Source organism: Gobius niger, assembly GCF_951799975.1.
Source record: "Gobius niger genome assembly, chromosome: 4".
Taxonomy (NCBI): domain Eukaryota; kingdom Metazoa; phylum Chordata; class Actinopteri; order Gobiiformes; family Gobiidae; genus Gobius; species Gobius niger.
Genome location: NC_136855.1, coordinates 243,075 through 255,693, shown reverse-complemented (window position 1 = coordinate 255,693; position 12,619 = coordinate 243,075). Strand labels below are relative to the sequence as shown.

Here is a 12,619-nt window from a genome sequence, read left to right as displayed (position 1 = left end):
CAGCCCGGGGTCTGTACACACATATTATACACTTTATACAGGCGTCTGCAGAGAGGCCCGAGCCCAGGACCAGGTCACAGCCCGGGGTCTCACACACATATTATACACTTTATACAGGCGTCTGCAGAGAGGCCCGAGCCCAGGACCAGGTCACAGCCCGGGGTCTCACACACATATTATACACTTTATACACTTTATACAGGCGTCTGCAGAGAGGCCTGAGCCCAGGACCAGGTCACAGCCCGGGGTCTGTACACACATATTATACACTTTATACAGGCGTCTGCAGAGAGGCCTGAGCCCAGGACCAGGTCACAGCCCGGGGTCTGTACACACATATTATACACTTTATACACTTTATACAGGCGTCTGCAGAGAGGCCCGAGCCCAGGACCAGGTCACAGCCCGGGGTCTGTACACACATATTATACACTTTATACAGGCGTCTGCAGAGAGGCCCGAGCCCAGGACCAGGTCACAGCCCGGGGTCTCACACACATATTATACACTTTATACAGGCGTCTGCAGAGAGGCCCGAGCCCAGGACCAGGTCACAGCCCGGGGTCTCACACACATATTATACACTTTATACACTTTATACAGGCGTCTGCAGAGAGGCCCGAGCCCAGGACCAGGTCACAGCCCGGGGTCTGTACACACATATTATACACTTTATACACTTTATACAGGCGTCTGCAGAGAGGCCCGAGCCCAGGACCAGGTCACAGCCCGGGGTCTGCACACACATATTATACACTTTATACAGGCGTCTGCAGAGAGGCCTGAGCCCAGGACCAGGTCACAGCCCGGGGTCTGCACACACATATTATACACTTTATACAGGCGTCTGCAGAGAGGCCCGAGCCCAGGACCAGGTCACAGCCCGGGGTCTGTACACACATATTATACACTTTATACACTTTATACAGGCGTCTGCAGAGAGGCCTGAGCCCAGGACCAGGTCACAGCCCGGGGTCTGTACACACATGTTATACACTTTATACACTTTATACAGGCGTCTGCAGAGAGGCCTGAGCCCAGGACCAGGTCACAGCCCGGGGTCTGTACACACATGTTATACACTTTATACACTTTATACAGGCGTCTGTAGAGAGGCCCGAGCCCAGGACCCGGTCACAGCCCGGGGTCTGCACACACATATTATACACTTTATACAGGCGTCTGTAGAGAGGCCTGAGCCCAGGACCAGGTCACAGCCCGGGGTCTCACACACATATTATACACTTTATATAATGACCTATATCCTCAGCACCGACATGTGAATAATGTTCAGAGTTCGGTTTAAATAAAGCTGAGGAAACATTGAATGATGTTTTTTGTTTGAGACCACAGTGAAAGAATGTGGCGCGACCCTCCCTTTGGGAACCACTGCAGATAAAAGAGTCTCTCCTCTGATCCGGGTCTATCTTTAATCGGACCAATCAGAGCGCTGGAATGTGGCTGTCGCCGGGCGGACTCCGCAGCTGATAACGGTCTCCACAACAGGAAGTAAACATCTCTGTCGCTATGGAAACCTCCATAGCACGCCGTTTACATGAAGTGTCCTGCCCAAGGACACGATGTCACAGATAACCACTGAGCCACCGAGGCCAAAGAACAACTGCCACGACACGCAAACGCACGCGCACACGCCTGTTTATATCCACACGGAGCTGCCAAAGAGTCTGAGGATAAAGTTTAAAAGGGTCTGAAGGGCGAGCGAACACACAGGCCGTAATAGGAGGAGAGAGAGGGCTGTTGCCGGGCAGATTTCAGGAATGTTCTGTGTATTTTACACTTTAGGGGCAAATGTAAATGTTTTGAGCCTCAGAGGCCTCCTCAGGTAAGTACTACAGCAGTACTACTGCAGTATACATACAAGTATATGTACTCAACTGACCAGAGTACTACTGCTGTATACATACAAGTAAAAGTACTCAACTGACCAGAGTGCGACTGCTGTATATATACAAAGATAAGTATAGTTACTGACCAGAGTAATACTGCAGTATATGTACAAAGATAAGTATAGTTACTGACCAGAGTAATACTGCAGTATATGTACAAAGATAAGTATAGTTACTGACCAGAGTAATACTGCAGTATAAGTACAAAGATAAGTATAGTTACTGACCAGAGTAATACTTCAGTATAAGTACAAAGATAAGTATAGTTACTGACCAGAGTAATACTTCAGTATAAGTACAAAGATAAGTATAGTTACTGACCAGAGTAATACTTCAGTATAAGTACAAAGACAAGTATATACTGACCAGAGTAATACTGCAGTATAAGTACAAAGATAAGTATAGTTACTGACCAGAGTAATACTGCAGTATAAGTACAAAGATAAGTATATACTGACCAGAGTAATACTGCAGTATAAGTACAAAGATAAGTATAGTTACTGACCAGAGTAATACTGCAGTATAAGTACAAAGATAAGTATAGTTACTGACCAGAGTAATACTGCAGTATAAGTACAAAGACAAGTATATACTGACCAGAGTAATACTGCAGTATAAGTACAAAGATAAGTATAGTTACTGACCAGAGTAATACTGCAGTATAAGTACAAAGATAAGTATAGTTACTGACCAGAGTAATACTGCAGTATATGTACAAAGACAAGTATATACTGACCAGAGTAATACTGCAGTATAAGTACAAAGATAAGTATATACTGACCAGACAGCGGCCGCTCACACAGACTGATCCAGGGTCAGATCCACACGCCGTTCCGTCCAGAACTTTCCCAAAGTTCAAATAAAACCTGTGTCCCACGGCCAGACACGATAGAACACAGGGATCTGAACCTGAGACACAAGAGGGCGCTGTTAGCAAGTCACAATTACCATTATGCGTCAGTGAAGCAGCAAAGTTATTTTCATTTGAATTTTGAAGCTGCAAACAGGAAGTGACATAGACTGAGGTAAAGTTTGACTCATTTCCCATCGACATAACGTGGTCGGCACGGCAACAGTTTGACTCTACCTATGTCACTTCCTGTCAGTGTCCGAGAAGGAAGTGAAACTATAAACATCAAAGAAAAAATGGGGTATAACTTTCATAAAATCTGAAATATAATTGTGTTAACGATGTTTTGAAGTCACTTTAAAGACTGGAGTGGACAGTATTTCATCTTCATTTGACGTTAGCATCATGAGCTACGTTCAGGAAACTGGGATTTAGCCTCAAACATCACAGATTATGAAGGATCCAGATGTTTTCAGCTGCTGTCCACCATCGACCTCAAAGGTTAGCTTGTCTCAGAGTTAAATGCTAATGACGGAGAAACCACAGGAAGGACATAAATGCCATGAAAAGTTCAGTTCATTCAACTTTATTTAATCCCACATGGGACAATTCCTTTAGAGCAGAAAACAGGAGATAAAACAGCTACAAACCAAAGACAAATGAATTAGCAAGTGGAGGTTTTCTCAGCTCGATTCAGACTATTTTTGAAGGTTTTTGAACCAGAAAAGAACTAAACATACCTCCCCGTACGTCACTATTTGTGCCCGGCTTACCAACTCATGTGTGGGGGAGGGAACGTTCAGTTTAAACGGGTTTCGGCGGGAACAAAATGTTTGTGGGAACAAGCTCCGAGATAAAGACATTTCTGTGATTGTTATGGCTACAACAGTTAGCTAATAACATGCTAACGTTATATGATGTTTCTTCGGCAGATACATGCTCAGCGGATCGTTTTTACCAATCCTTTACCAGCCTGAACTGTTGTCATGTGAAAATCCCAGTTCCCAGTCGCCTGGACAAAGCATATGTGCAGATAACCCTGAAGCCACAAGATAATCGGAAAGTGTCATAGCAGCATGATGCTAACTTCCCGTAGCTAACGCCTGTTTCCTGTTTGATTCCCCGAAGAGCTCACCGTGTGTCGCTGAAATAAACCTTTAAACAGTTTGACCATGTCTGACGTGTTCAAGAGCCCTGAAGCTAACGGCTAACGAGAGGAGGGAGGGGCTCATCTGAAGCTAACGGCTAACGAGAGAGCGGGGGCTCATCTGAAGCTAACGAGAGAGCGGGGGCTCATCTGAAGCTAACGGCTAACGAGAGGAAGGAGGGTCTCATCTGAAGCTAACGGCTAACGAGAGAGCGGGGGCTCACCTGAAGCTAACGGCTAACGAGAGAGCGGGGGCTCATCTGAAGCTAACGGCTAACGAGAGAGCGGGGGCTCATCTGAAGCTAACGAGAGGAGGGAGGAGCTCATCTGATGCTAATGGCTAACGAGAGAGCGGGGGCTCATCTGAAGCTAACGGCTAACGAGAGAGCGGGGACTCATCTGTAGCTAACGGCTAACGAGAGAGCGGGGGCTCATCTGAAGCTAACGGCTAACGAGAGAGCGGGGGCTCATCTGAAGCTAACGGCTAACGAGAGAGCGGGGACTCATCTGTAGCTAACGGCTAACGAGAGAGCGGGGGCTCATCTGAAGCTAACGGCTAACGAGAGAGCGGGGACTCATCTGTAGCTAACGGCTAACGAGAGAGCGGGGGCTCATCTGAAGCTAACGGCTAACAAGAGAGCGGGGGCTCATCTGAAGCTAACGGCTAACGAGAGAGCGGGGGCTCATCTGAAGCTAACGGCTAACGAGAGAGCGGGGGCTCATCTGAAGCTAACGGCTAACGAGAGAGCGGGGGCTCATCTGTAGCTAACGGCTAACGAGAGAGCGGGGGCTCATCTGAAGCTAACAGCTAACGAGAGAGCGGGGGCTCATCTGAAGCTAACGGCTAACGAGAGAGCGGGGGCTCATCTGAAGCTAACGGCTAACGAGAGAGCGGGGGCTCATCTGAAGCTAACGGCTAACGAGAGAGCGGGGACTCATCTGAAGCTAACGGCTAACGAGAGAGCGGGGGCTCATCTGAAGCTAACGGCTAACGAGAGAGCGGGGGCTCACCTGAAGCTAACGGCTAACGAGAGAGCGGGGACTCATCTGAAGCTAACGGCTAACGAGAGAGCGGGGGCTCATCTGAAGCTAACGGCTAACGAGAGAGCGGGGGCTCATCTGAAGCTAACGGCTAACGAGAGAGCGGGGGCTCATCTGAAGCTAACGGCTAACGAGAGAGCGGGGGCTCATCTGAAGCTAACGGCTAACGAGAGAGCGGGGGCTCATCTGAAGCTAACGGCTAACGAGAGAGCGGGGACTCATCTGAAGCTAACGGCTAACGAGAGAGCGGGGGCTCATCTGAAGCTAACGGCTAACAAGAGAGCGGGGGCTCATCTGAAGCTAACGGCTAACGAGACAGCGGGGGCTCATCTGAAGCTAACGGCTAACAAGAGAGCGGGGGCTCATCTGAAGCTAACGGCTAACGAGAGAGCGGGGGCTCATCTGAAGCTAACGGCTAACGAGAGAGCGGGGGCTCATCTGAGGCTAACGGCTAACGAGAGAGCGGGGGCTCATCTGAAGCTAACGGCTAACGAGAGAGCGGGGGCTCATCTGAAGCTAACGGCTAACGAGAGAGCGGGAGCTCATCTGAAGCTAACGGCTAACGAGAGAGCGGGGGCTCATCTGAAGCTAACGAGGGGAGGGAGGGGCTCACCTGAAGTTAACCAGAGGTGGGAGGGGCTCACCTGAAGTTAACCAGAGGTGGGAGGGGCTCACCTGAAGTTAACCAGAGGTGGGAGGGGCTCAACTGAAGCTAACGAGAGGAGGGAGGGGCTCACCTGAAGCTAACGAGAGGAGGGAGGGGCTCACCTGAAGCTAACCAGAGGTGGGAGGGGCTCACCTGAAGCTAACAAGGGGAGGGAGGGGCTCACCTGAAGCTAACGAGAGGAGGGAGGGGCTCACCTGAAGTTAACCAGAGGTGGGAGGGGCTCACCTGAAGCTAACCAGAGGTGGGAGGGGCTCAACTGAAGCTAACGAGAGGAGGGAGGGGCTCACCTGAAGCTAACGAGAGGAGGGAGGGGCTCACCTGAAGCTAACCAGAGGTGGGAGGGGCTCAACTGAAGCTAACGAGAGGAGGGAGGGGCTCACCTGAAGCTAACGAGAGGAGGGAGGGGCTCACCTGAAGCTAACGAGAGGAGGGAGGGGCTCACCTGAAGCTAACCAGAGGTGGGAGGGGCTCACCTGAAGCTAACGAGAGGTGGGAGGGGCTCACCTGAAGCTAACGAGAGGTGGGAGGGGCTCACCTGAAGCTAACGAGAGGAGGGAGGGGCTCACCTGAAGCTAACGAGGGGAGGGAGGGGCTCACCTGAAGCTAACGAGAGGAGGGAGGGGCTCACCTGAAGCTAACGAGAGGAGGGAGGGGCTCACCTGAAGCTAACGAGAAGAGGGAGGGGCTCACCTGAAGCTAACGAGGGGAGGGAGGGGCTCACCTGAAGCTAACGAGAGGAGGGAGGGGCTCACCTGAAGCTAACGAGAGGAGGGAGGGGCTCACCTGAAGCTAACGAGAAGAGGGAGGGGCTCACCTGAAGCTAACGAGGGGAGGGAGGGGCTCACCTGAAGCTAACGAGAGGAGGGAGGGGCTCACCTGAAGTTAACCAGAGGAGGGAGGGGCTCACCTGAGTGGAAGGGCATCCAGGTGAAGGCGGAGCCTGAGACCAGGGGGCGGTGGTTAAAGGCCTGACACTGCAGCTCCCTGAAGTCCACGGCGCCCGGCGGACAGGCCTGGCACAGAGACAGAGGTCATGCAGTGAGTGGTTGTGGGAGGGGCTAATGACACAGATTGGTTGCGTCGATTACGTCAGTCTGCCCCAGGGCAGCTGTGGCTACAACAGTCGCTTACCATCACGAGCATGGAGTGACTGAATAATGACGACAGTGCAGAGAAACACAGGTTTGTAAAGCGCAATAGTGAGTATTATTATTATTATAATAAAGTGTTCTAGCAGTTACAGCTGTAGTAGTAGTAATAGTATTAGTATTAGTATTAGTAATAGCAGTAGTAGTAGTAGTATTAGTAGTATTAGTATTAGTATTAGTAGTACTAGCAGTAGTAGTAGTATTAGCATTAGTATTAGTAGTAGTAGTAGCAGTAGCAGTAGCAGTAGCAGTAGTAGTGATAGTAGTAGTGGTAGTAGTGGTAGTAGTAGTAGTAGTGGCAGTAGTAGTGATAGTAGTAGTGGTAGTAGTGGTAGTAGTAGTGGTAGTAGTAGTAGTAGTGGTAGTAGTGGTAGTAGTAGTAGTAGTGGCAGTAGTGGTAGTAGTAGTAGTAGTAGTACCTTGGTGTTGCAGATCTTGTATTGTCGAGGTTCTCCTGAACACGGGCGTCCCACTGGGCTCCTGTCAGACAGAGAGAACATGTTTTAGTTAACCTAATGTACATGTTTTAGTTTGCCTAATGTACATGTTTTAGTTAACCTAATGTACATGTTTTAGTTTGCCTAATGTACATGTTTTAGTTTGCCTAATGTACATGTTTTAGTTTGCCTAATGTACATGTTTTAGTTTACCTAATGTACATGTTTTAGTTTGCCTAATGTACATGTTTTAGTTAACCTAATGTACATGTTTTAGTTTGCCTAATGTACATGTTTTAGTTTGCCTAATGTACATGTTTTAGTTTGCCTAATGTACATGTTTTAGTTTACCTAATGTACATGTTTTAGTTTGCCTAATGTACATGTTTTAGTTAACCTAATGTACATGTTTTAGTTAACCTAATGTACATGTTTTAGTTTGCCTGGTGTACATGTTTTAGTTTACCTAATGTACATGTTTTAGTTTGCCTAATGTACATGTTTTAGACTCATGGTTGTTTACCTACACTTCCTGAAGTGGGCGGGACTCACCTGGTGATGCAGGTGCGAGAGCGGACTGAAGCCCCGCCCCCACAGGAGCGAGAGCACACAGACCACACCCCCCAGGACCCCCACTCGTTCAGCCCCCGCCCAGGACCGGACCAGGGGCGGGGCCAGGGGCGGGGCCAGGGGCGGGGAGCAGAGCTCTGAAAGAAACATGAGTGTTATTAAGAGGCGGGGCCAGGACGGAGCTCCTCAGGGCTGTGTTCTGGGTCTAGAGCTGTTCTTCCTCAGGGCTGTGTTCTGGGTCTAAAGCTGTTCCTCAGGGCTGTGTTCTGGTTCTAAAGCTGTTCCTCCTCAGGGCTGTGTTCTGGGTCTAGAGCTGTTCTTCCTCAGGGCTGTGTTCTGGGTCTAAAGCTGTTCTTCCTCAGGGCTGTGTTCTGGGTCTAAAGCGGTTCTTCCTCAGGGCTGTGTTCTGGGTCTAAAGCTGTTCCTCAGGGCTGTGTTCTGGGTCTAAAGCTGTTCTTCCTCAGGGCTGTGTTCTGGGTCTAAAGCTGTTCTTCCACAGGGCTGTGTTCTGGGTCTAAAGCTGTTCTTCCTCAGGGCTGTGTTCTGGGTCTAAAGCTGTTCTTCCTCAGGGCTGTGTTCTGGGTCTAAAGCTGTTCTTCCACAGGGCTGTGTTCTTGGTCTAAAGCTGTTCTTCCTCAGGGCTGTGTTCTGGGTCTAGAGCTGTTCTTCCTCAGGGCTGTGTTCTGGGTCTAAAGCTGTTCTTCCTCAGGGCTGTGTTCTGGGTCTAAAGCTGTTCTTCCACAGGGCTGTGTTCTGGGTCTAAAGCTGTTCCACAGGGCTGTGTTCTGGGTCTAAAGCTGTTCCACAGGGCTGTGTTCTGGGTCTAAAGCTGTTCCACAGGGCTGTGTTCTGGGTCTAAAGCGGTTCTTCCACAGGGCTGTGTTCTGGGTCTAAAGCTGTTCTTCCTCAGGGCTGTGTTCTGGGTCTAAAGCTGTTCTTCCTCAGGGCTGTGTTCTGGGTCTAGAGCTGTTCCTCAGGGCTGTGTTCTGGGTCTAGAGCTGTTCTTCAGGGCTGTGTTCTGGATCTAGAGCTGTTCTTCCTCAGGGCTGTGTTCTGGATCTAGAGCTGTTCTTCCTCAGGGCTGTGTTCTGGGTCTAAAGCTGTTCTTCCTCAGGGCTGTGTTCTGGGTCTAAAGCTGTTCTTCAGGGCTGTGTTCTGGATCTAGAGCTGTTCTTCAGGGCTGTGTTCTGGATCTAGAGCTGTTCTTCCTCAGGGCTGTGTTCTGGATCTAGAGCTGTTCTTCAGGGCTGTGTTCTGGATCTAGAGCTGTTCTTCCTCAGGGCTGTGTTCTGGATCTAGAGCTGTTCTTCCTCAGGGCTGTGTTCTGGGTCTAAAGCTGTTCTTCCTCAGGGCTGTGTTCTGGGTCTAAAGCTGTTCTTCAGGGCTGTGTTCTGGGTCTAAAGCTGTTCTTCCTCAGGGCTGTGTTCTGGGTCTAAAGCTGTTCTTCCTCAGGGCTGTGTTCTGGGTCTAAAGCTGTTCCTCAGGGCTGTGTTCTGGGTCTAAAGCTGTTCTTCCTCAGGGCTGTGTTCTGGGTCTAAAGCTGTTCTTCCTCAGGGCTGTGTTCTGGGTCTAAAGCTGTTCTTCAGGGCTGTGTTCTGGGTCTAAAGCTGTTCTTCCTCAGGGCTGTGTTCTGGGTCTAAAGCTGTTCTTCCTCAGGGCTGTGTTCTGGGTCTAAAGCTGTTCTTCAGGGCTGTGTTCTGGGTCTAGAGCTGTTCCTCAGGGCTGTGTTCTGGGTCTAAAGCTGTTCTTCTTCAGGGCTGTGTTCTGGGTCTAAAGCTGTTCTTCCTCAGGGCTGTGTTCTGGGTCTAAAGCTGTTCTTCAGGGCTGTGTTCTGGGTCTAGAGCTGTTCCTCAGGGCTGTGTTCTGGGTCTAAAGCTGTTCTTCTTCAGGGCTGTGTTCTGGGTCTAAAGCTGTTCTTCAGGGCTGTGTTCTGGGTCTAAAGCTGTTCTTCCTCAGGGCTGTGTTCTGGGTCTAGAGCTGTTCCTCAGGGCTGTGTTCTGGGTCTAAAGCTGTTCTTCTTCAGGGCTGTGTTCTGGGTCTAAAGCTGTTCTTCCTCAGGGCTGTGTTCTGGATCTAAAGCTGTTCCTCAGGGCTGTGTTCTGGGTCTAAAGCTGTTCTTCCTCAGGGCTGTGTTCTGGGTCTAGAGCTGTTCTTCCTCAGGGCTGTGTTCTGGGTCTAGAGCTGTTCTTCCTCAGGGCTGTGTTCTGGGTCTAAAGCGGTTCTTCCTCAGGGCTGTGTTCTGGGTCTAAAGCTGTTCTTCCTCAGGGCTGTGTTCTGGGTCTAGAGCTGTTCTTCCACAGGGCTGTGTTCTGGGTCTAAAGCTGTTCCTCAGGGCTGTGTTCTGGGTCTAAAGCTGTTCTTCCTCAGGGCTGTGTTCTGGGTCTAAAGCTGTTCTTCCTCAGGGCTGTGTTCTGGGTCTAAAGCTGTTCTTCCTCAGGGCTGTGTTCTGGGTCTAGAGCTGTTCTTCCTCAGGGCTGTGTTCTGGGTCTAAAGCTGTTCTTCCTCAGGGCTGTGTTCTGGGTCTAGAGCTGTTCTTCCTCAGGGCTGTGTTCTGGGTCTAGAGCTGTTCTTCCTCAGGGCTGTGTTCTGGGTCTAGAGCTGTTCTTCCTCAGGGCTGTGTTCTGGGTCCAGAGCTCATCTCACGTCCAGTAAAAAGCTAGAAGAATCTGACAATTACTTTGAGAGTCATTCATGGATAAGAATGAACTTCATGTTTAAAACAATGTAAGGAAAAAAATAAGAACAATAAGTGTGCTTTCTAACCCGACCTTTTGATTAACAGAAGTATTAGAGTTTTAAAATGATAATTCAAGGGACATTTAGAAAAGATAAAAATGAGCGATTCATTTGCGATTAACTATGAGTTGACTATGACATTCATGCTGTTAATCACGATTGAATATTTGAATTGTTCGACAGCACTAATTAAAACCCTTGTGTCGAGGGACAGTCATTTCGTGTGAGGCCACGATGTCAAACTGAGGGGTCGTCTCTCTTAAGAGATGCCCCCCAGGCATGTGCCTCATACCTTTCCCTGTACTTTCAATAAACCGGACCTTTATTTAAAAAAACTCATCAGAGCTGCGATTAAGCAGTTATTTTTACACTCCCCCCTCTCCCTCCCTCTCTACCTCTCTCCCCCTCTCTCTCCCCTCTCTCTCTCCCCCCTCTCTCCCCCCTCTCTCCCATGTTCTGTTTTCAGGTGAAACTGAGAGAATGGCTGAGGCTCATTAAAGTCTAACTCCGTCAGGATTAGAGCGGATTAAAGAGGATTAGAGTCGACTCGTGACCTGAGCCCAGGACCAGTCCTTGTTTGGCCTGGGTCCTGGACCAGTCCTTGTTTGGCCTGGGTCCTGGTTTGGGTCCTGGACCAGTGCTTGCTTGGCCTGGGTCCTGGACCAGTGCTTGCTTGGCCTGGGTCCTGGTTTGGGTCCTGGACCAGTCCTTGCTTGGCCTGGGTCCTGGACCAGTCCTTGCTTGGCCTGGGTCCTGGACCAGTCCTTGTTTGGCCTGGGTCCTGGACCAGTCCTTGCTTGGCCTGGGTCCTGGACCAGTCTTTGCTTGGCCTGGGTCCTGGACCAGTCCTTGTTTGGCCTGGGTCCTGGACCAGTCCTTGCTTGGCCTGGGTCCTGGACCAGTCCTTGCTTGGCCTGGGTCCTGGACCAGTCCTTGTTTGGCCTGGGTCCTGGACCGGGTCCGTGTAAATGTTCAACGCTTTTCTTTATCATACTGTATACTGATTGGCCTGATCACATAGGTAAGGCGTGTCTCTGGGGCGGGGCTTACCTGTTGGCAGGAGGCGGGGTTTAGCAGCAAGAAGGACGTCAGTAAAATGGAGGTGAGCTCAAAGGTCGTCCGTCTAAAACACAGTGGCAGAGTGGTTAGCCTCCACCACATAAAGCAGCGGTTCTCAACCTGGGGCCAGACTTTAAAGATTTGTTCTTTAAAAGGGACTCGATGGAAGTTGTCATTTCTATACTCATATCATCTCGGGGAATGAGATATTATGTCAGAGGAACGAGATATTATGTTGGTGGAACGAGATATTATGTCAGTGGAACGAGATATTATGTCGGGGGAACGAGATATTATGTTGGGGGAACAAGTTATTATGTCGGTGGAACGAGATATTATGTCGGGGGAATGAGATATTATGTCGGGGGAACAAGTTATTATGTTGGTGGAACGAGATATTATGTCGGGGAAACGAGATAATATGTCGGTGGAACGAGATATTATGTCGGGGGAACGAGATATTATGTTGGTATAATGAGATATTATGTCGGGGGAACGAGATATTATGTTGGTATAATGAGATATTATGTTGGTGGAATGAGATATTATGTTGGTATAATGAGATATTATGTCAGTGGAACGAGATATTATGTCGGGGGAATGAGATATTATGTTGGTATAATGAGATATTATGTTGGGGAACGAGATATTATGTCGGTGGAACGAGATATTATGTCGGGGGAACAAGTTATTATGTCGGTGGAACGAGATATTATGTCGGGGGAACGAGATATTATGTTGGTATAATGAGATATTATGTTGGTATAATGAGATATTATGTTGGTGGAACGAGATATTATGTTGGTATAATGAGATATTATGTTGGTATAATGAGATATTATGTTGGTATAATGAGATATTATGTTGGTATAATGAGATATTATGTTGGTATAATGAGATATTATGTCGGTGGAACGAGATATTATGTTGGGGGAACGAGATATTATGTTGGTATAATGAGATATTATGTTGGTGGAATGAGATATTATGTTGGTGGAATGAGATATTATGTTGGTATAATGAGATATTATGTTGGGGAACGAGATATTATGTCGGG

At 48.9% G+C, this 12,619-nt stretch overlaps 1 protein-coding gene across 1 annotated transcript in view; it reads right to left on the bottom strand.

The window, feature by feature from the left end:
* adamtsl5 (ADAMTS like 5) overlaps window positions 1-11,495 on the bottom strand; it is a gene marked incomplete at its 5' end in the record, with an annotated part of 20,263 nt that extends 8,768 nt beyond the window's left edge. Inside the window, 5 exons of the mRNA XM_079555492.1 lie at window positions 2,689-2,816; window positions 6,520-6,625; window positions 7,180-7,240; window positions 7,750-7,904; window positions 11,058-11,495. Of these exons, the coding sequence (XP_079411618.1) occupies window positions 2,689-2,816; window positions 6,520-6,625; window positions 7,180-7,240; window positions 7,750-7,904; window positions 11,058-11,495 (888 nt within the window). The remainder of the gene's footprint in view (window positions 1-2,688; window positions 2,817-6,519; window positions 6,626-7,179; window positions 7,241-7,749; window positions 7,905-11,057) is intronic.
* Window positions 11,496-12,619: the final 1,124 nt, after the last annotated feature.